General features: G+C 66.5%; 1 protein-coding gene across 2 annotated transcripts in view; it reads right to left on the minus strand.

The window, feature by feature from the left end:
* Positions 1–15218: 15218 nt before the first annotated feature.
* PRKAR1B (protein kinase cAMP-dependent type I regulatory subunit beta) overlaps positions 15219–22406 on the minus strand; it is a 107203-nt gene continuing 100015 nt past the window's right edge. For both annotated transcript variants that reach the window (XM_045460704.1, XM_045460703.1), the window contains exons 10-11: positions 16996–17077; positions 15219–16627 (exon numbers count right to left, since the gene is read on the minus strand). In XM_045460704.1, coding sequence (XP_045316660.1) covers positions 16455–16627; positions 16996–17077 — 255 coding nt within the window. In that variant the 3' untranslated portion in view covers positions 15219–16454. The remainder of the gene's footprint in view (positions 16628–16995; positions 17078–22406) is intronic.

Raw genomic sequence — 22406 nt, forward strand, 5'->3', positions numbered from 1 at the left:
TGATGCCGCGCGCCTCGGGAGCTGGGGTGAAAGGTCACGATGCCCGCGGCTTGCTTCCAGCGGCCGGGGTCCGGGTGTGAAGGTGACCGGTGGGTCGACAGCGGCCAGCGACACACAGGTGACTGCGGCTTCGCAGAGCAAGGGGAGCGGGGGACGCGGGAGGCGGGTGAGCCGAGGTTCACTGTGGGTTCTCACGCCTGTTCTGGAAGGCCGACAGCGCTCAGATACAAGGCTGTGGGGGAACACTGATTGCTGTTTCCCAGTTTTCCCACGGCTTGCCGAAGTTCCAGAAGACAGGGAGCTTTCTCCGGAAGACAGCACGGACCACACATCACTGTGGGCAGCAGGGCCGCCGCTCACAGTGTTTGGGTTCAACCAAGCCCAGCATAGAAATTTGAAACAGAGGAAAAACGTGAAAACCCGAACACAACCGCTGTCTGTTACGATCGCGTTCCCGGCCTCCCCGTGTATCGATCGCGTAGGAAAAGCGTGTGGTGGTCACAGCCGTCTACCTGCCGGGTCTCCTTCGCGGGTCCCTCCTCGGGAAAGCACGGGCTGACACACACAGGGCAAGCCAGCCCTGGGGGCACCCGGCCACAAGGCCGGTGGACGGGCCCACGGACAGCGCGAGCAGCCCGAGCGGGGGGCGCCGGCAGGAGCGGGGGAGGGGCCGCAGCGACGCTGACAGCGACTTGGCACCTCGAGCCCTGGCCGTGACCCAACCCTGCAGCCCCGCGTCCGGGCACCTGGCCTAAGGAAGTGGCCCCACCACAGAGCGGCCGCGTGCGTGCGCGGGGGGCTCCGGGGGGGGGGGGAGGGGCGCGACCGGTCCCACAAACACTGGAAACAACCGAAAATCCCAGGTGTGAGAGGCCTTGTTTTCCTGACCCTCTGCTTGGAAACTGTCCATCCCCGGGACGGCGGCGAAGACAGCTCCCCGAAGTGGAAACCACGGAGACGGGACGCTGTCCACGGCGGGGTCAGGGCAGCCGCCGCTGGTCTGGCTTCCTTCCGCCCGGCGTCCAGGTGGCGTGGGGTGCGGGTGTCACTGGTGTGAGAGCTACAGTCCCGACTGTTTCGGAAGAGACACCCAGGCTCCAAAGAGGGCAGCGCTCCCCCCCTGCCCCGCCGCCCCGCCCCTCCACACTGCAGGGATGGTGGCCCTTTCAGAGCAGGGACACTGACCGGCGGGGGGTGGGGACACGATGCCCCGAAGGGCCAGGCTGCATGCGGCCCTCCTTGGGTGGTCCTCAGCCCTCCAGGCGTCCCCCACCCCACCCTGCACCAGGCCGGCCTGGGAGGGGCCGCTCTGTCCCGGTCCGCTTGGCCCCTGACCCCTGCCGGCTGGTCCCCCCCCCCCCCCCCTGGGGAGCGGGCGCCGGAGCTCAGGGCTCACACCTGTGCTCTGAGTGACCCCGGCAGTGTCCTTCCTCCCTGGGGACAAGGGCTGTGGGCCCAGCAGAGGGAGAGCTTGACACCCCTCCCCGTCTGTGACTGCCGGGGAAGCTATTTTCATCTGTGGCTGTTTTTCTCGACAGGAGAGAGCAAAGTACGAAGGATGATCTTATCCTTGTCCTGCGGTGACCCTCGGGAGACCTGGGGTGGGGGGAGGCCTGGCGACCTCTGCGGCCCAGGCTCCCCTCTGGGGGGACAAGGGGAGCGGCGTGTGGGTCCCCCGGCTTCCTGAGCTCCCACTATGCGCCTGCCGGCGGGACGTCAGAAGGACGGGAGAGAGACCAGGCCCGAGGCCCAGGGGAGCCAGCCGGGGTCTGAGGATAGCTTCACCACCAGCTGGCTGTGCAGCCTGCCACAAGAGGCTTCACCTCTCTGAGCGCCTGTGGTCTCAGGCGACGGGGGTGATGCCTGGGAAGCAGTCAGCACAGAGCCGGCGAGCGTCTCACTGCCGGCGTGCGGAGAGGGCCGCCTGCGGCGACGCGGGCACAGACCTTGTGCCCGGCGCTCAGCTCGGGGCGTTTCCGCCTGCAGCTCAGAGCTCCCCGCCCCCCCAGCCACGGGAGCCCTGGGTGGGGGAGCACAGGCAGCGTGGCCCCACACGTGCGGGCGAGGGGTCCCTCCGCACCCCACGTCACCAGCTCCAGTCTCCCCGGGACAGTGCCGCGCTCCGCCCTTCAAGCCTTCACGTGCAGCTAAGATCACAGCGTGTGCCCTGTGAACGCAAAACAGGGCCACCCAGCCCCTACGACCCAAACTCTGGTCTACACTAGGGTTATCTCTGGATCCCCTGAAGCTGACACTCTGGAAGTGTTTTATCAGAGACAACCTCTCTGTCTCTAGGACGGACGCCCTGAGACGCGTTCCTTCCACAGCAGACATTTACCATGCACCTGCTATGTGTGATGCCCTCACGGAGGAAGGGGTCTACCTGCCTGCTGACGGCCTTGGCCAGAAGCTCTCGGCCTCAGGGTGGGGGGACTCGACCCAAGCTGGCTTGCCCAGTGGGCAGCCTTCAGGAGAGGTCTGGTCGAGGACGCGGCTCTGTGTGTCAGTGGCCCTCTCTCCCTCGGTGTCTTCCTTCAGCTCAGGCCTCACGGTGACGAGACGACTGCCAGAAGCAGCTGGGGCTCCCTCGTTCTCAGAGCACGGCCCTTGCCCCGAAATGGTGCGATGGCGTTCTTGGGTCCCATGCTCCACTCGCCCCTCTGCCAAGACCTCGAACCCAGAGCTCCCTCCTGAGCCCCAGACTCCACTCAGCACCTCTGCCTGGGTGTCCGACAGACAAGTCAAACTTCACACGGCCAAGACCAGCCCCTGGTTCTGCTGCGTGCTCTGTCCCTGGGGACACCGTCCTTCTGGCCGCTCAGACCACAGCCTGCGAGCCAACCCTGAAGCCCTCTGCCTGTGCGTCCGTGTGTCAGGAAACATTGTTGACTCGGCCCTCAAAATGTCTCTGAAACCTGACCGGTGCCTCCCCGAGGTCACCTCCTGGCCCCGGCCCCCACCTTCCCACAGGAAAACCGTCCCGTGGTCCCAGGCACGCCCCTCCACCCCAGCCAGGGCATCTCCACTCTGCTGCTAGAGTGACCCCCTCAGACGCGTCAGCCCGCCCTCGGCCCCAGCCTTGTCCCCGGGGGCTCCAGGGGAAATTAAGTGTGCGTTGGGCTCTGGCGGGAATGAAGTGCACGGCCCCTACTGCCCGTGCCCACGGCTGCCGCCGAACCCGCCTCGCTGAGCCTTGGGCCCTCCCCCGAGTTACAGAGCCTTGTCCCGACAGATAACAGGTTATAAATAATCCTCTCCTCGCCGTGCAGGCTCCCACTGGCGAAGCTGGTGTGTGGGCAGGAAGCAGCCACCCGGGATCTGCCCGGGCCCGGGGCCCACGGCCCCCGACCCCCCACGAGATCCCGCAGTTGGGACCACCCAGCTGTCACCTTCCCAAGTGGCTGGTGCGGCCGGGCCGGGGGGCCCCCAGGTGTCCCTGAGGGTCTCTCGAGGACTATTGAGGACTGTGGGGTCTGGGGTGAGGGCAGCTCAGCACCTGGAAAACCCAGGTCCAAGTCCACGCTCTTTCTAGCATGTTCTGTGGCTAAGTCATGGAGCCACTCTGGGCCTCGGCTTCTCAGGAGTCATAACAAGTCCCAAACCAGGAGGTTAAACCACAAGGACCACGCACCCCACTGTCTCCGTGGGCCAGGCACCCGGGGCTGAGCCAGCTGGACGGCTCTGGGCACTTCGGTCCTTGCTCAGGCCGCGTGTGTCCTCACGACCCGGCGCCCAGCTTCCCCCCACGGGGGGACCCCCCAGAGAAAGCATCCTCAGCACCCCGTCCTCCACAGTACCCTCCGGGTGACCCACGTGGGTGGGGGGACCCCAGGGCGCCCTGGACTTAAGGGTGATTTCCAGGGCTAGGCAAGCTCCCGCCACAGGCGCGTGGGGGGACTCTTGGACCACGCACCCCTTGCCTCCCAGGAGAAGTTCGGGGGCCTCTCAACCAACTCAGCCTCCAGAGAACGGGCCCCTGGGTCTTCCAGACCCAGCGGGAAGCAGTGAACAGGGCCCAGCCAGGCGGGCGGGTTGGGGCCTTGTTTAGCAAAGGGGGTGCATCCCTTCTGCTGGTGGCTGTGCCTGGGGGCATGGCTTAGCACTTTCCTGAAGGGTCCCCCAAAACATCCACCCACTCAGCTCCCAGGATCCCCCCGGCCCCCCTGGACGCTGCCCGTGTCTGACAGGAGGCTGAATAAAGCCAGGCTCCCCAAGGGCACCCCTGGGTCCAGGAGCAGAGGAGGAATCCCAGAAGGCTTCCAGGAGGAGGCACCTGAGCAGAGCCTAGGACAGCAGCCAGCAGCCAGGAGCAGAGCCGCCCAGGCCAGGGATTCTCCTTCCAGCCGGGCCCCACCCATCTTATCTCCTCTCCAGGGAGCGATCCCAGGGACCTTCCCGGGAGGGCAGCTGGGCCGCTCCCCTCCCCGGCCCGGCTGCAGTGCTGAGTCAACCGTCTGGAATGCACTTCCAATTCCCCCACCACCCCTCCCCCTCCTCGCTGTCCCCATCCTCCTCCTGCCCGTCCTGCGCCTCCAGTGCCAAGCCATCCCTTCCTGACCCAGCCGCACCATTCCGGCCACCAGGCCGCGAGGATGAAGGGTGGGCCAGGGACTCCCCAGGGCTCCCTGTCACCCTGGAGGCCAGGGCAGGAAGGAGGAGGTGCCTTCCCAGCCGGGGGGGGGGCGGTGTCAGGGACCTGCCCCAGACCCTCTGGCCCAAGGGGGACGTGCCAGCTCTCGGCATCCCGCTCAGCCAGACCCCAGTAGAGATCTGGCCGAACCCAGAACGTCCCCACCCTGTCTCCTCTGCACCCCAAGCGTTCGTTCTCTCTTCACGGGGCTCCGGCTTCTGGAAGCGACTGAACGAGGGCCTCGTGCTTCCCTGGTGGCCTCACTGGAGGAGGGGGCACCTGGAGGACGAGAAGCTAGCTGTCTCTCTGTGCCACCAGTGGCGGGGACTCGAAGGGACAGCATCCTGTGGGTCCTTACACCCTCTCAGCTCAGCAGCCCCTCTGAGCCTGCAGCTCGGGCCCGGCTTCTGTGGGCTCCCGTGTCCTGCTGTGGCCCCACAGGGGCTGAGAGCAGGACAGAGTCCAGACGAGGCCTTGCAGCCCTGCCCTGCCTGTGTGCTTCCCAAGGCAACCCCTCTCCTCTCCCAGCTCCCCTTCCTCCCCTTCCTCAGCTCACCTGCTGACCCCGGGCGGCGTCCTGAAGGTGGTCAGAGCCCTGCAAGGTTAATCTTGTGGAAGGGTGGCTGGGTGGGGTCAGCCCCCAGGCCCCGGCGGCGCCCTCCTCACACGTGCTCAGACACCTGAGGGGCTGGTGGGTGCCTGCACCCCTGCGTCTGTGTGTGCGAGCTGGGCTCCTCCCAGCTGGAGGCGGGCACCCGTTTGAGCCCAAGCAGCCACGCCTGAGGGGCTCCAAATGTACCTGGGTGCCCGGCCGAACCTCCAGGCGAGGCGTCCACCTTGGTGGCCTGTTGGGGGCTGGCGCTCTGCTCGGTTCTGCACCTGTCCCAGGAGCAGGAGCGGGGTGCTGGGCTTACAGCAGGGCTGACCTGGAGGAGGAGGCTGGGCGGGGGCTCTGTTCCCAACAGTGACTCTGCCCTCAGGCTACATCTGCCTGGAGCCCCCAGCAGGACCTCCCAGACACCCTCTACTACCATTCCCCTGTGCGTCCTGCCCCGCCCCCCTCTTCCCCAGCCCCCAGCCCTGTCAAAGTCCTGCCCCTCCTTCCTAGTGCCCCACCCCGTCAAAGCCCCGCCCCCCCTCCCCAGCCCCGTCAAAGCCCCGCCCCTCTTCCCCAGCCCCCTCAAAGCCCCGCCCCTCCTTCCTAGTGTCCCCAACCTGTCAAAGCCCCGCCCCCTCCTCCCCAGCCCCGTCAAAGCCCCGCCCCTCTTCCCAGCCCCATCAAAGCCCCGCCCCCTCCTCCCCAGCCCCGTCAAAGCCCCGCCCCTCCTTCCTAGTGTCCCCAACCTGTCAAAGCCCCGCCCCCTCCTCCCCAGCCCCGTCAAAGCCCCGCCCCTCTTCCCCAGCCCCCTCAAAGCCCCGCCCCTCCTTCCTAGTGTCCCCAACCTGTCAAAGCCCCGCCCCCTCCTCCCCAGCCCCGTCAAAGCCCCGCCCCTCCTTCCTGGCCGCCCCCCTCCTCCCCCCTCCCCCAGCCCTATCGAAGCCGTGACCCGGCTACGTCTTCCTCATGGAACACAGGAACTCACTACCCTCCCATGTAGTGTCTCATGGCCCCACCAGGTCGGGGCTCCGGGGAGGACGTGGCCATTTGTCATGAGACCCCGGTCCTGACAATGTCTGTGGGACGTGCCAGGCCCCTTGCTTGGCCCGCATTCTCCCTGGGTCTCAGCCTAGAAGCTGAGGTGCCCGGGCGGGTGGCCCCAGGGACAGGAATCTGCTGTGCCCAGGGCCATGCAGGGGCTGCGGAGGCCCAGACGAGGGGGCTGGCCGTGAACCGTGGGGGCACTGCTCTCCGCACCCCACGGCCTCCCCTCACCAGCCCTGGTGTCGGCCCCGCATGGCGGCAAGGTGACCCCAGAGGAGGAAGCCGGCCGGCTCCCCTGGGGTGGTGGCCTGGCTGTGCACAGAGGGTCCGTGATCAGCGACAGGGAAAGGTGGCAGGGGCAGGCTCAGATCCGGGCTCCAGGGTGGGGGAGACCACGCCTGAGTGGGAACGGAGGGGCCCCCAGGCGGCTGCCACGGACGTCAGCCCTTCTCCGAGCTCTGTTTCCTCAGTGGGACAGTGGGTCCCGCAGGCTGCTGGGGGGCTCTCTGTGCTGGGGACCTGGGCGCTCAGCACACGCCTGGCACACGCTCGGTCCTCGGCACACGGCAGTGGCTGTGAGGCTGGCATGGTGGCTCTGTGCCAACGCAGCATCCGCCACGTCCGCCACGGGGCCAGCCCCTCCTCGAAGGCAAAAGCACTTGGGAGTTGTTGGCTCCCAGGGCCCGGGGAGGCCTGGAGCAGGACTGTGGGGATGGGCGCCCACCCAGGAGCCCCCTCGGCCCTGGCGGGCACTGGCCTTCTGAGCGAATGAATGGACGAGTGAGGGACGGAGGGAGGGAGGGAGGCAGGCAGGCACGAAGCACCAGCCTCACCTGCTGTCAGCCCCCGTGAGGTGGGCTCCAAGGTCTCCCGGGACCGTCCCCGAGAGGCCTGGAGCCCCATACCTCGTGGGTGGCGCTCAGACCTCTCCTGCTCCCCTGCGGCAGCGAGGGGGTCCCCAGCCCCCCAGGGTCAGCGTGAGGTCTGAAACCAGGCGGTCTCGTCCACGTTGCCCCTTGGCCAGCCCACGGCCGAGATCCCTTTCCCTCCCCAGCACCTCAAGGACCCTCTGGGGGCCCCGTAGTTCAACCCCCTAGTTCAGGAGCAGCGGCCACCTGAGGGACGGAGACCAGGACTGAGGCTTCCCGCACAGGAAGCTTCAACACCCGTGGGCGGCCTGCATTCCATTCCGGAAGGTTCTCCGTCTCCTACGGCTCCATCCGGGAGCTGGGAGTCGAGGAACTTCCCTTGGCCCCACGCAGCCCAGGCATCAGCACTTGGGAGGGTGATGGTGGGTGCCCCCAAGCCCGCGGAAGTCCGCTGGGGGTCCCAACTTGGGCCCCGCCCTGAGGCCAGACACTCCCCATTGGTTCTTGTCATGCCTCAGAGATCTCTGGACTGGCCGCCCTGTGCAAGGCCCAAGTGGATTGTGAAGCAGGACCGACGGGGGTCACTGGAATTGGAGGTGGGGGTGCAAGCGAAGTGTGAGGGGCGAGCCCTGGGGAGGGGTGTGGCTCTGGGGCAGGTGAGGACCAGGGCTGCCTGGGTCTGGGGGGTGGGAGCACCAGGAGAGCAAGGGCTCTATGCTGGTCTCAGTCTGCAGGCTCCCTGGGGCCGGTCTGGGGCTGGAGCCCAAGCAGGGAAGCAGGGGGCCGGGAGCTCCCGGGAGGCTGGTGACGCACGGGAGAGGCCTGGACTGGGGGTGGCGGGGCACAGCAGCGGGGGCGGCCCCGGCTGGGCGCGGCCCCCCTGCCCCTGGGGCCGCACCTCTCGTCCCCTGGGACCAAGGCTCACGGTCCCCAGGGTGTGGCCACAGTCTCAGGCCTGGGGCCCCCCGGGGGTCACTCCTGCCCCTCCTCCAGGCCCCGGATTGCTGAGGCTGTCCCCGCCACCCTCACCCCTCCAGAGAGGCCACTCACAGACGCACACACCACAGACGGCAGCTGATGTGGAGAACTCACAGCCGACCTGCCTAAATTCGTCGGGTTTTTCCCGGCAACCTATTTAGTCCTTAGAAAAATGAAATGTGGGTGTTCCTAGGGGTCTCCAGGTATGACCAGGGCTCTGTCCCTCAGAAACACGTACCTTTTGCCGGAGCGCATTTGTAAATCAGCCAAAAGCCAAACACCACACGTTTCCACCTGAGCCGGCAGCTTGGGGGGAACCACAGGGGGGTCTGGGGCCCGGGGGCTCCCGTCCCAGCTCTGGCATCTACTGGGGCTGGTGAAGTGCCCTCTCTGGGCTCAGCCTCCCCGCCCCGTCTGAGGCTCCTCGGGGTCCTCGACTAGGCAGTTCAGTCCATTCGGACCCAGGCGGTCCCTGCAAGGGCTTACGCGTGGGTTCAGTCGATCGTGCGTTCGTCCGACAAACGTGTTTGCATGGGGCTATGTGGGGGACAGCTGTGGAGCAGACCGAGAGGGCCCCTGTGTAGGGAGACACCCGGCCTGGTGCAGACCAATGAGCTGGCCCGCAGCCTCGGCCACCCCAAGACTGCCCCAGGAGGGCCCCTGGAGAGACACGAGGCCCAGCACAACGCGGTCTGCCGACCCCCGGCCAGGGCCAGTGTTCCTAGGACCTGGGGGAGAGCGGCAATTCAGAAACATGACCGCTTGGTCTTCAAACTCTCCCCCGCCGGGAAGTGGGGCCCGGGTCCCCTCCCCGAGTCCAGGTGGGCTGGACGGCAGAGAATACGCAGAGGTGACGACCCCCAACCCTCACAGCAGGGCCTAAGAGCATCTCTGGCCGGGCGTTTCACCCCGCTCCCGGCCGTGCAGCGCCCACGGAGGGAGGCCGGCTGTGCAGAAGCTCAGGCCACCCCAGGGGCCGTGGGTTCCGTCCTCGGGGCCCAGCAGAGTACCCGGAACAAGGTCAGAGGAACGCTCCGGCAGCTGTCCCCTGCTCATGAGGTCCCCGAGCCCTGACGTCGGGGAGCAGAGACAAGCCACGCTCACCGGGCTCTGCCCCATGTCTTAACCTGCACAATCTATGATGGCTGTTCAGGCCCCCGGGCCTCAGAGGGACACTACACGGAGGAGTCGCGTGTGCAAGGCCACGTCTGTGACCTCCACAAAGCTGGGTCCCAGAGCAGCTGCTGGGTGGGCGTTCCTCATCTGGGCATCCTCAGGGGCCAGCCCCCGGGGAGACGGGGGCGCTCAACGAGCAGAGGAAGGGGGAGGAAGGACACGTGTCCGGCTGGCATGTGCGGGACGGGCCCCGTAGCCGGGAGCCAGACCCATCGGAGCCACAGGCTCTGGGATTCACACGTCTGGGTAAAGCGGGAGAGCCTGGCATCCTCGTGAGTGCGTGCGACATGATCGGACGTCCCGTGTAGCAGTAACTCCACACTGGGGTGTCTCCAGACCGCCTGCTCAGTGGTGTTCGCGCAAGGACCCCATTTCATGGCACATCTAATCACACCTCGTACCCCCACTTTGTACACCAAACAGTTGAGGCCCCGAACAGGGCAAGTGAAGAAATCTGCCTGGTGCCCCACGGCTCATAAGAAACGGGACCAGGACTCGAGGCAAATTGGATTATATTCTAATGACCGTGCGTTCGCAGCCCGACATAGGCTCCCCTGACGCCAGCACGGTGAGGTAGTTCCCCAGAACATTCCCCAAACACACGCGCCTGATTTCTCCAATGTAAAGGGAAAAGGAACGTTTGACCGGGGAGGCTGAAAGGGAGGTGTCCGGGGGGATGACACAGGGCTCTGTCCCGGAGGCAGACCTGAGCCCCAGCTACAGCGGACTCCCACTGGAGCAGCAGATTCAACCCCGCGACCTGGGAGGCCACGTATGAGCTCTACGCGTGGACTTTAAAATCCCCTGCACCCGCGCAAGGTCTTTCTTTGTTGAACGATTCCCATGGAAAGGTTCTGAGGGCCTTGGTGGCCCCCAAGCCTGCCGTGGGTCTGAGGTTACTCGGCCCAGATGGAGAGACTAATTGAAGGTTTCCCTGCCCTTGGAGCTTAAGTTAGAACCAGACTAGCTGACCCCCAGAAGACAGGGGGTGCCCTGCCCAACTGGAGGTGAGGCTGGGGCAGAGAAGTGAGTCATCGACTTCCTAATTTGGTCACATCCAGGAGGCAAGAGCCGTCCAAGAGGGGAGAGCGAGGTCAGTGCGGTCGGAGGCGTCAGGAAAGTCTTCCTGGAAGGGGGTGGGGTCGAGCCACACTCTGGGGAGGCGAGGCCAGACCCCAGGGACCCCGTCTGGATCTGAGTCTCAGGGACCAGAGCCCCCATGGCCTGCAGCGGCCACAGGAGCCTTTGAACTGCGGGGCCCAGGACCCCCAAGTCGGCCCGGACGGACAGGCCACCGCCAAGGGCGAGAGCCTCCCAGACGAGGAGTCACCCTCCCCCAGGCACGGCCCGGCAGCCCTGGCCCCGGGAGGGAAGTGCCCGACCTCAAAGTGAGTCACCGCCCGGCTGATTCAGCTGCCCAGCCGGGCGAGGTGAGGCCGGGCGGACCGCAGCCACGGGCGGCACGGAGGGCCCCCACTGGCCCCAGCAGGGTGTGCAGGGCGGCCGGGACCTGCCAGGCTCCTCTCGCCTTTTGGGGTCTTCTCTTGCCACAGGGCTGTGGGGGTCGTTACCCCCACTTCGCGGGTGGGGACGCTGAGGCTCACAAGACCCGCGTCTGGCCCGGAAAAGCCGCCGCAGCCGCTCACGCGCAGCAAGAGGGGCTTCTGGACCCAAGGGGGGGTCCCTCCTCTGAACCCTCAGGCCAGACAGCCGCAAAGGGTGTCTGTGGGGGCGCTGAGCCACCCCCACTGCCAGGAACAGTGAAAGGGGCGCAAAAGGAATGAACTCCTGAAGGAACCTGCGTGGTCACTGCAAGGATGGCCTCTAACTCTGGCCCGGCCAGGCTGCCCAGCGATCCCGGAGCCACCTGTCCCCAGCCCCGCCCCCCAAGCCCACCCCAGGTCAGGGAGGGGATTCTGGACCACTGTGGGCGGGGGATGCGTTCCCAGGCCACTCCAGAGAGGGGCGGGAAGGCCTGGAGAGGTCCAGGGACTGGCCCGCGGCCACACGAGTGGCTCTGGGGACTTTCCTCTGGGCGTGTGGGCAGAGGGGCTGGGGCAGGCTGGGGGTGCCGCTTCGAAGTGAAGACTCAGGGAGCTGACCCCCCCTGGGGCCCCTCTCCTGCTCTGCCTGAGGCCTCGGGAGGAGGCCGCGGTCTCTCGAGGCCGACCCTCCCCGGGCCCTGTCCTCCCTGCTGTCCCGCCGGACCCCGGGCCCTCCATACCACGCCCCGCACTTGGGGCTCCTGGGCTCCACGCTGTCCGGGGGCTTCTGACCGTGACCCAGGCCCCTCGGCAGGGTGTCCGGGGGTGTCTGTGCCCCTCCCCACCCCTGCCCCCACCTCGCCTTCCTCTGGCCTTCTCCTTCCTGCCCCTTAGACACCCAGCCTCCGTCTTTCCCTTTTAATCCAAATACCGGGTATCTGGGTATGCTTTACCCGGTTGCCTCCAGGGCTCACGTCTGGCAGAGCGCGAGCGCAGTCCCACCAGCAGGGTCCTGATGTGGGTGCAGCCAATGGGCCCGTCACCCCCGCAGCGCCCGGGGGGGCGTTTTTCGAGCGGCTCCCTCCCCGCCCCCCCCCAGTTCCTCGTTTTGTCCTTTCAAGGAGGCCACACAGGGCACGTGAGGGCCGCGCCTCTGCTCAGCCCCGTCCTCTGGAGACGCGCCCGGGGTCCTGCTGCCGCAGCCGGGTAGCTGGCCGAGCGGGGCCCCAGAGGGAGGCTGCGGGAGCCTCGGCGTGAGGCATCCTGCGAGCACACACCCGCCTCTCTCCGCCGTGTGACGGTTGTGCCACGTGCTGCTTGGTGCTGCGTGTGGTTTGTTCCTTTTTAAAGACGCCACCGTCGGGGCGCCTGGGTGGCTCGGTCGGTTGGGCGTCCGACTTCGGCTCAGGTCGTGATCTCGCGGTCCGTGGGTTCGAGCCCCGCGTCGGGCTCCGTGCCGACAGCTCGGAGCCTGGAGCTGCTTCGGATTCTGGGTCTCCCTCTCTCTCTGCCCCCCCCCCACTCATGCTCTGTCTCTCTCTGTCTCAAAAATAAATAAACGTTTAAAAAAAAAAAAAAGACGCCACCGTCTCCCGCACGGCCGCACCGTGGCCCCGCGTGCTGCCGGCACTGGCCGCTGTCGCCACCCTTCGCCCCGGCCGCCCCGATGGGTGTGCAGTGTGGTCCCCAAGGTCTGCACCCCGCTGGCCGTGCGGCTCTCTCCAGGGCGACGCCCTCTCACGCCCTCGCTGGGTGGCTGTGTCTTACCGTCGGGTGTCCGGATTGCTTCCCTTTGTGGGACGTGTGGTTGGAAAATTCTCTCCCGTCTGCAGGTTGCCTTTTCGTTTCCTTCACGGAGGCGGCTGGAGGACAAATGTTTTTAATTTTCAGGAATTCCAAGTAATCCAATTTCCCTTTTATGGATTGTGCTTTGGGTATCTGATCTCAGAGCAATTTCCTTGCTCGCTCGAGATCCCAGGATCTTCTCCTGTTTGTGTTTCTGGAAGTTTTAGCCTTCTATGTTTACGTGGAAGTCTGTGAGCTGTGTCGAGCTAATTTTCGTAGAAGGTGTGAGACTCGGGTCGAAGTGTTTTTGGCCCACGGAAGCCAGAGACCGAATCTCCCAGCATCTCCCTCCCTCAGCCAACAGTTGGGTGTGCTTTTGCGTATTTATCCCAGTGTTTATCGGGGCCGGGGGTCCACCCAGCTGGGCCCCAGCCACGCCCTGACCGCTTCCGTGCCTCGCGGGGTCCAAGTCAGCCCCCAGAGGAGCAGAGAGGACCGGGGCCACCGGGGACAGAGAGGCCACCACGGCCCCTGCACCTGGGGGCGGGGGGCGGTGTGGGGCTCCGCCTGCGTGGCCACAGTCCCCAGGCCACGGAGGGTGGGGGTGACCACACAAGCTCGGACCCCTTCCCGGCAGTGGATGCTGTACGGAGCCCCTGGCACCGCCCTGGGGGCCGCAAGGGGGCAGGAACAATCGCCCAGCTTGTTGTCTCAGGCACACAAAAGTACGCTTTCACGAGCCCACAAGCCCGGGTCTGTGCCCGCCTGGTGCCAGAGGGATCGGGCCCAGGGCCCAGCTGGGGAAGATGCTTCGGGGGCCTCGGCCCCGCGGCAGGCAGCAGGGCCCAGCCTCTGAGGAGGGGCCCGAGTGCCGGGCAGCTCAGGTGGTGGTCGACCCTAGCCTTGGAGATGGGCACAGGGCTCGGCCCCACACCCAGCCGGGCCTCGGTTCGAGTTTCCCGCGGCCGCTGTGACAAAACGCCAGACCTGGAGGCTCAAAGCCCGTGCCTTCCTTCGGTGGCTCAGTGTGGCCCCAGGCCCAGGCCAGGAAGCAGTCTGAGAGGACGGAGGGAGGATGCTGCTCGGTGCGGCCTTGCAGACGGGGCAGAGGAGGGCTGGCGGCTACACAGCCACGAGCAGCGGCCGCCGTCCCCGGCCTTCAGCCGCTCATCTGCGCCACGGGGTCTCAGGGTTCTTCGCGCCCCTCTGCCTGCGGTGGTCAGGACACGCCCCGTGCCACGGCGCCCCTGACGCCCGTCACGGCCCCAGCCACCAGCGGGACCCAGCGGCCAGAGCCCTGACCTCGGGGCTGCGTGCTGGGCAGTGACACCCTACGTCCCCACGAGTGGGAGTCACATTTCTACTGAAGGTGACGAGGTCGTGACAGGCTCACTCCCTCGGGCCACTCGCGGGGGGAGCCCAGGCGTCCCCGGGAGCGTTCCCGCACCAGGACCGAGGCTTCCCTGCACATGGGGCGTGGGGGGTGGCCCCAGGGAGGCAGCCCCAGCCCCCCCCCCCGGCCTCCTCCTCTCGGGGGACCCAGGCCAGAACCGCCCAGCTAAGCCGCTCCCCGAGGCCCCCAATGTCTGGGGCTGCCAAACTTGGGGAATTCATTCTGCAGCAGGAGGGAACAGAGAGGCTCTGGGACCCAATGCCCACCCTCTGAGGGGGGTCCCTCGACACGCACCTCCGCCCTGCCCAGGGTCCTTCCCCCAGTCTCCCTCGCTGTCTCCCCCCAAACCCAGCCCCCCAGGCCAGGTTGCTGCCAGCGTGGGGCCCCCAGGCCGCCTCCCTTGGGGACACTCTGACATCAAATCAGGGCCTTCACGTGCCAAGCCACAGGACGAGGAGGCATTCTAATGGATTTGGGAAGATAAGAGTTATTTATAGAACTACGTCTCACAGGGTCAGATGTGTGACTTTAACAGAATCAATCGCGGAGAACATTGGGGCCCTGCTGACACAGATAAACAGAGGTCCGGGGACGTGGATGAAGGTCACAGACATCCGGCCGATTCCCACAGGTCGGTTCCGAGCAGCGGGAGCCAGGGCCCAGGAGGAGGCCATCCCCAGGTCCGCACCAGACCCACAGCCGTGCACACGTCAGCACTGCACAGGGAGCGTGCCGGGCAGACCGGCAGCCACAGCAACTTGCGGCCGGCGGGCGCCCCACGCGTGCACCCTGAGCCACACTGCACGTGTAAATGCACGCCGGGGCCCAAGACCGCATCCCCAGAGGAGCACAGAATCTCTCAGGAGCCATTTCTGATATTGAGAAGATGCTCAAATGGCGATACTTTGAGTACACACGAGGCCCTGGGTCGTCAGACTCACGGACACGGGAGGACGCGCTCTGGGACCCGCTCCCACGAGGCCCCGGGGTCGTCAGACTCACACACACGGAGGAGACAGTGGGGCCCGGGCTGGGGGAGCAAGTGGGGGTCTGTGTGTAACAGGACCGAGTCTCAGGGTGGGGACATGGAACGTTCCGGAGCCGGACGGTGGGGAGGGCTGCACAGCAGCATGAATGTGCTCAGTGGCCCCGTATTTTTTAAAATGGTTAAGATGGTCAAGCTCATGTGATGTATATTTTTGCACAACAAAAACCAAAGAAAAACCCTCCTCTGTTAAAGATTTCAGACCAAAGCCCAACGTGGGAAGAGGTACTTCGTGGCACATTTAATACACATGCAGCGTTGAAACTTCACGGTACGCATGGCGGCTCAGGCATCACAGAAAATCCACGGGCAAAGGCAGGGCTGGCCGGGGTCGCCTCACACTGGCGGCTTCCCAGACGTGCGTAGGAAGGGCAAAATCGGGCTAACTGCACGACCTCGTTCTCATGTCTGTCACCAGGGGCCACCGTGGCTCTCTGTCCTGCCCCCGGGGCCTCTCTAGCTCCAGCTGACGCGGACCGAAAACACATTGAAGTGGGGTTTCCATCGATCGTCGACCTGGGCCGGTGTGGGGCTGTTTGGTTTTTATCTTTCCTGCTCCGGGAGGATGGAGGTTCAGGAAGCACCTGTCTCCCGGGGCAAGGGCTCGTGTCCAGTGGGGCGCCGCCGGACAAGTGAGAAGGAGCCCCTGGCCGTCACAACCGTACCCAGAGCGTGTCTGGAAACCCCTCCTCCCCCTCAGAAGGTCCCCAAGGAGCTGCCCTGCAAAGAAGCGAATATCATGCGGCCCCCAGCCTGACTCTGAGAGAACCGTGCTCCCCGGGTCGTGGAAAGCGTCCAACTCCCGATGTCTCCTTCCTGTCCCGGCTGTCCGGCCCAGCGAGGGTGACCGTCTGGCACGCTGGCCATCCCGAGGGGCGAGTCTCTGGAAAGGTGGGGACGCACACTCGACCACATCTCTCCTCTAGGGGCTCCCGCGAGCCTGGGCCCCGGGGTGGGGGGGGGGCTCGCCTGCGGCCAGATGAGGCCCCCTCCTGTCTGAGGCAGGGGCCGCTTTCGGTCACTCTCCTGCCTGGCGTCTCCGACAGGACCCCCTGGAAACAGAGGATCCCCGTGGGACACCCCCTCTCACGTCACTGCACCCCACTCAGACTGCAGCCCTGGTGGCCTGGCCCCTGGGGCACAGGGGCGAGCGCACGTCCCGACCCGGCCAGCCCAGCACCCCCTTCCCGCCCCGGGCTGGCCCGGACTCACAGCTGACTCCTGCGCCCCCAAGACTCGGGGAGGAGTGAGGCTGGGTCCCACAAGCGGCAGAGGGGAAGGCCTGGGGGGTCTTGAGGGCCGTTTGTTTTCGAAACGCACGAGGTGACCGTTTTTTTCCCAACAGGAGTCCGGAGGAAGGGGCGGCCCCGCGGAGTTGGGGCGCCCGCCCCCACGGCCCGTGGACACGGGAACAGGCCAGCACACGGAAGCGGGGCTGCGGGGCCGCGGGGCTCAGACGGTGAGGGAGATGAAGCTGTTGTAGCGCTGGATGTTCCTCTTGAGGATCTCGGAGCAGGGGCCCAGCACGCGCTCGAAGCGGGGCCGGTCCAGCTTGACGCACTTGAGGGGCCCCCGGGCCACCACGGTGGCCGCCCGGGGCCGGTTCAGCAGCAGCGCAATCTCCCCTGCGGGCGAGCGGGCGGTCAGGGGCCGGGTCCCCAGGGCTTCTCCAGACGGCTGGCCCTCCCACTGGCCCCCAGCACGCGCACGTGCACGCATGCGAGGGCACACACATGCACACACGCACACACACACACACACACACACACACACACACACACACACACTGACACGTCACCCTGGGAGCACAGCTGGGCACCGTCCTGCCTCCCCGCAGGGACTTGGGTCACTCGGGGCTCCAGGTCACGCCCTCCCTGGGGACAGCCACGTCCGTTGAGGGTGTCCCGGCCTGCCCCCCATGGGCGCCCCGCAGCTCTCCACCTCAGGGCCCTTCCGGGGCTCCCCTATGAGAGGGCGGGGAACCCACACTCACCAAAGTAGTCGGAGGGCCCCAGGCGCCCCACCTCCACATATTCTTCGTTGGGGGACCGGCGCTGGAGGACGGAGGCCGTGCCCTGCAGACGCCAAGGGACAGGTGAGGGTCAGCAGTTGGGGGGTCACAGGCGAGGGGGCGTGCCCAACCCCCCCTCCAGCTCCCAGCCGCCTGCTCCCCGTCTAAACCGAAGTCAGGCGTTTCCTCCTTGGAGACAGAAGGGTGTGAGGTCAGAGGCCACCGCAGGCCGGGCAGTGGGGAGAATCTTTGGGGGCACCCCGGGCTGACCTCGGGCTAGCTCCCAAGGACTTGGCGCTCCAGTGGGATGGGCGTGGTCTAAGGTCATGCCCCCAGGGAGCAGCGGGGCCCCTCCCGAGCGGGGGTGGGGGGTCTGCAGAGGCTCAATGATTAACACGGAGCCGCCTCACACGCGGGGAGCCGCAGACGGGCTCTGACCCCAGGCCCCCTCACCTGCCAAGCGCCTCAGGCCAGTCCCTTGTCTGGGGAGCCCCCCCCCCCCGACTCTACACCTGTGAGGATCAGAAGTGAGGCTTTGTAAACTGCCCGGAGCATCCAGCCGGCGCTCAGCCCTGCTCGGTGGATGTGCATAAACAGCATCACTCCTGCAGCTGAGCCCCGCGGCCGGGCTCAACGGCCTCCGGAATAACCGAGCCTCTGGGACAGGCTGCCGACTCCTTCACCGCTGCCGAGGGGGCTGAGGCCCGGGGTGGACGAGGGCCCCTGTACCCTCTGCTGCCCCGGGGCACCCGGGCCCTCAGCCGGTCAGGCGCGTCCGCGGCCCCGTGCCCTGGCAGCACCAACAGACGTGATCCTGATCCAAGGGGGGGCTCAGTTTACCCGGCTCAGGTCGCCGGCCAGGCCGGCTCCCGCCTCACCGCAGGCTGGGGGAGACGCCGTGAGAAGACCCTGCTGGTGCCGCCGTGCCTGGAATCTCCGGGCACCGATCGGCAGCCCCCCCCCCCCCGCCGGCAGCTGGATCCCCGCGCTCACCCCTGCTCTGGCCATGGGGCCGCTCAGCTCGTGGGCGTCTGGCGTGTTTATGAAGCCAGCTGATGGATGGAGCCAGACGTCTAAACAGCAGACCGATGCCGCCACTGCCCGGGAGGCGAGGGTGGCAGGGCCTGGAGCACACGTGCTCCCTCCCCAACCCCAGAAGGCACAGAGCCCTGGGCTGGGAGCAAGGCTGAGGGACTCACGGGCTCCGTCCGACATCATCAGGGAGGCACAGGGAAGGTCACCCCGGCACGGTGTGCGGGCCCTCTGTGCCCTGGGCTGCTGAGACGGGCGTGATTTTTCTCAGAGCCCCGTTGTGCCCACCTAATTCTTTGACATTTATGTCCTATAACGATGACGTACGTGACCTACGCGCCTTCCATTCCCGTTTACATAATTTCCATTTTACAACGGGGATTGTTTTCCTCTTTCAAAACCCCAGCAGTGGAACCGGATGCGTCCCGTGTGTAGAATCAGTGACACTCCAGGCCGAGAGCGTCCGTTCAGATGCAAAGCCAGCTGCAGGGGCCTGGGGGCTCCTGGAGTATCTGTGAGGCAGTGGAACCAGAAGATGGGCAGCCGACTCAGTGGCCCAGACAGGTGTCAGGGCCCGGGGCTCTGCTCTGGCGACCTCAGGCCCTCATGGTGGCACAGGAGCTGCCGCGGTTCCGGGAGTCGCCAAGTGTCTCCCCTTGCTATCAGCAGGCACAGAACCCACTGCTTCCTCCTGCAGCTTCTCTCCTCAGCAGGAAAACCTTCCAGAAGCTCCCAGCAACCTTCCCTCACACCGCATTGGCCTCACGCTCACCGAGGCCCGGCCGAGAGGACGGGCAGCAGTGGGAGGGGCTGAGGATCGGGTGGTGTTCCCAGGAAGGAGTAGGGATGGGTCTGGGTGGGCCAGCACCAGTCGGGGGACCACCATCCACCGAGAGACCAGCAGCATTTCCTTCCCGGGGGCGCACAGAGCAATGGCCACGTGAGACGAGGCAGGCCACGACCGTGGACGCTGGGGGGCACGTGCACATGGGTATGTCACCGTCCCAGCCAGACGGAAGCAAGGTCGTCACACATGAAGCAGGGAGAGCCCACGGCAAACACACGGCAGGGGAGCACCACTGTCGCCGGCCGCAGCCCCCCGCCTCCTTTGTGGGTAGACGCGACCACGTTCTCCCGGATGGACAGATGGACAGATGGACAGGGTGCGTGCTGCCCCCCGCGGCTGTGACGTCGACCGCGGGCGCCAAGGCGAGGGGGCCCCAGGGCCACGTGGAGCCACCTCCCGGCCCTGAACGTGCTCGCGAGAACACGCTTCCTTGCGCTCTCGGGCGCGTGGGTTCGGGGCCTCCTGACCTGGCAGTGCCGGCAGACGCTGTGGGTGCAGACCCTGTGCCCGCGGGGCCGCGGTTCCCACGACTCGCTGCCCAGGCTGCCGACGGGGCTGCACAGACACCCCCGAGGGACCGCCAGCCGGAATGTTCCGGGCCGGAGAAACACTCGCCAGAAGGCTAGACCGTACTCGTCAAATTCCTCTCTCAGTGACTCTAGGCCCGGCCCGAAAATAATCGGGTCTCGCCGAACGTGGCCTGGGAGGGCCCAGGAGAAAAGCGTTAGCACCGGCGGCCGGGGCGGGATTCCTAGATGACTCCCTCCTTCGGCGCCGTTTCAGTTTTAAAAACCGACGAGATTTCCGTGGCTCAGATTTTCTGCAGTGGGCGGGTGCGATGCCCACAGCGAGGGGAACCCGTCAGGGTGGCACGCGGGTGGGCACTTGGGGGCGGCTTCTGCTCCAGGACCCCAGCCGCACAGCCTTTTACTCATTCGTTCGGGGGCTCAGTGCCTGCAGAGCGACTCCCTGGACCCCTGGACCCACCACCCCGGGCGGACGACAGGCTCGTGCGGGACCCGCGTCCGTCAGACCCTGTATGCGCCCCTGAACAACTGAGCGCCGCCAGGCAGGGGCTGGAAAGCCGTGAGAGACGCACCAGCCCCCCCTGAAGCCAGAGCCGGCCGACCTCAGCTCCGCGGAGCGCCGGCCACAGCCGCGGGGGCCCCCCACTTCCCAGCCTCGGCCTCCTCTTCCACAGAGTGGGTACAGGACCGTTGGGCCTCCCGGAGCTGGGGCCCGACCACCTGCACTACAGAAATGGCCCCATCCCCGTCAGGTGGGACAGGTGGCCGTGAGGGCAGTGGGCGCTTGCACAGGCGGAACAGAAAACACCCGTGGCTGCGGCGCTCACGAGACGTTCCCGCCCGTTCCTGCCTGACGCCCGGGACCCCTGTGGACGCACCGCCGTCCGTGCTTGTGTGCTTACGCACAGGCAGCGTGCTGCACGTCTGCACGCGCACGGGAGTAACTGAGCCCGCGGGTGAGAGCACCTCGCAGACAGCCCCAGGCTCCCCCGGCATCGGTGAGTGGGCGCCCGTCGAGCTCCTCTCTGTTCCCCCCGAGGGGCCGGGCCGACGCTGCCAGAGCCCCGGTCCCCCCTCCCTGCGGCACGGCGGAAAGCCACGGGGCAAGGGCATCCCACCCCGCGGCCGCCCACACCCTGGCCGGGTTCGCGCTGGTGTCCAAAGGTCACCCGTGAGGCCGGGGCCCCACAGACACCACAAGCCTTGTGAAGCGCCACAAGCCCTGGCTGCTGGCGGTCCTTCCTCCAAACCCACGGTCTGTCTCATCCCCCCCAAGTCAGGCGACGTCTGTCAGGAGCAGGGGGAAGCGGCCGGTGACCGATGTTCCAGCGGGCACACACGATGTCCGGGCTGCACGCAGGCGGCCGCACCAAAGGTGTCCTGGAGCATGACGAGAGGGGCCTATGGGTCCCAGGCCACGGCTCCCTTCCCCCCAGGCTCTGCCCCCAACGTCTGGCAGGTTCCTCCCTGCCACCCGCAGCCTCAGGGGCACCAGGGAGTGGGTCCGAGGCTTCCTGGCCACACACACCCTGCTTCGAGTGAGGGCAGGAGAGAGGGACCACCACCCAGGGCTCCTTCCAGGCTGGGGGTGGGGGGCGGGCAGCCCGCTGCAGTCCACTCTGGGGTCCAATGGTTCTGGTGCTCCGCCGAGCCCAACGGCCACCAGCCCCGTCCCCAGGAACCACTGTCTGCAGACTCCCTGTGCCGGCGGCTGGCGGCCTCCACCCGGGGCACCAGAGCCACGGGTAGGCTCCTGTCCCAACGCCTCTCCGGGGGGTGGGCGACCCAACCCAGACCACACAGGGCACCGTGGCCAGCAACTGCGCTCCAGCCCTGCGCCCGGGGTGAAGGCCTGAGCAAGAAAGAGTTTGGACGTGCAGACCTTGGGGCGGGGGGCCCGTTTTCTGTCTGGGAGAAACATCCCCCAGACTTTCACCACGTCTCTGACGCCGATAACAGAAGCCAGGAAGAACCCGTCAAGGAGGAGGCACTTAGGGACGCAAACGAGCTGCCGTGGGGACTGCGGTGAAGGGGGGGGATGGCGGGTGGGGAGGAGGCAATGTTTTCCTAAAGCCGTTTCTGTGTCACCAGACTCGTTCCAGGAAGTGACACTTCGGTGGCACGATTTTGTTAATGTTTTGTTTTTCTAAGGCTCCCATCGAGGTCGAGCCTCGGCTTCCAGCAAGCTGACTTGTGTGGTGTTCCAGAAGGCTCTGGGGCAGACAGTGCCAAGGCCCCGAGCCACACGACAGTGCACTTAATCCACGGCGGCACGGAAGGCGACGTACGTGCCCTCACGTCCGTGTGCCGAGGCCGATCAGAGCCGAGGGCCTGGCCTGCCAGGTCCTGCCTGAGGGGTCGGCCAGGTGTGCAGGCAGGTGAGCTGGCGAGGGGGTCGTCGAGCCCCTGACGAGGAAGGAGACGTCACAGCGGCCCGCACGGGACAGGGCCTGGGAGGCCCCCCTGGCGTCGGAGGGAGGCCGTCCAGGCACCGAGCGGGCACCAGTGTGGGTGGAAGCAAACCCCTCGCACCCGGCAACCGCGCCCCCGGGTCACAGAAAAACCGGCGGCTGGGTGTTCAGGGCGGCTATGCCCACAGCAAGCATGCTGCCCCTAAGCAGGCGAGCGGCTACGCGGGGTCAGGTCCAGACGAGGGGCCGCGACTCCGTGCCACAAAGGACGCATGCGATCACCGATAACCCGGACTGCACGCTGTCTGATTGCAACTATAGGACGTCCTGGAGGAGGCAGGGCTGCGCAGACAGAAGACGGGGGCTGCCTGGGCTCAGGGCGGAGGGAGGAGCAGGGGGAGCACAGGGGACTTTTAGGGCAGCGAACAGCGCAAGAGACACGGGACGGTGGACACCTGCCGTCCCACGTTCGCCCAAACCCACAGAACGTGCACCCACCCAGAGGGACCCTCCCGTGACCCACGGACTCCGGGTGATAACAGCGTGTCAGTGTGGGGTCACCGACTGTGACAAATC

This window comes from Leopardus geoffroyi, chromosome E3, assembly GCF_018350155.1.
Source record: "Leopardus geoffroyi isolate Oge1 chromosome E3, O.geoffroyi_Oge1_pat1.0, whole genome shotgun sequence".
NCBI classification, from domain to species: Eukaryota; Metazoa; Chordata; class Mammalia; order Carnivora; family Felidae; genus Leopardus; species Leopardus geoffroyi.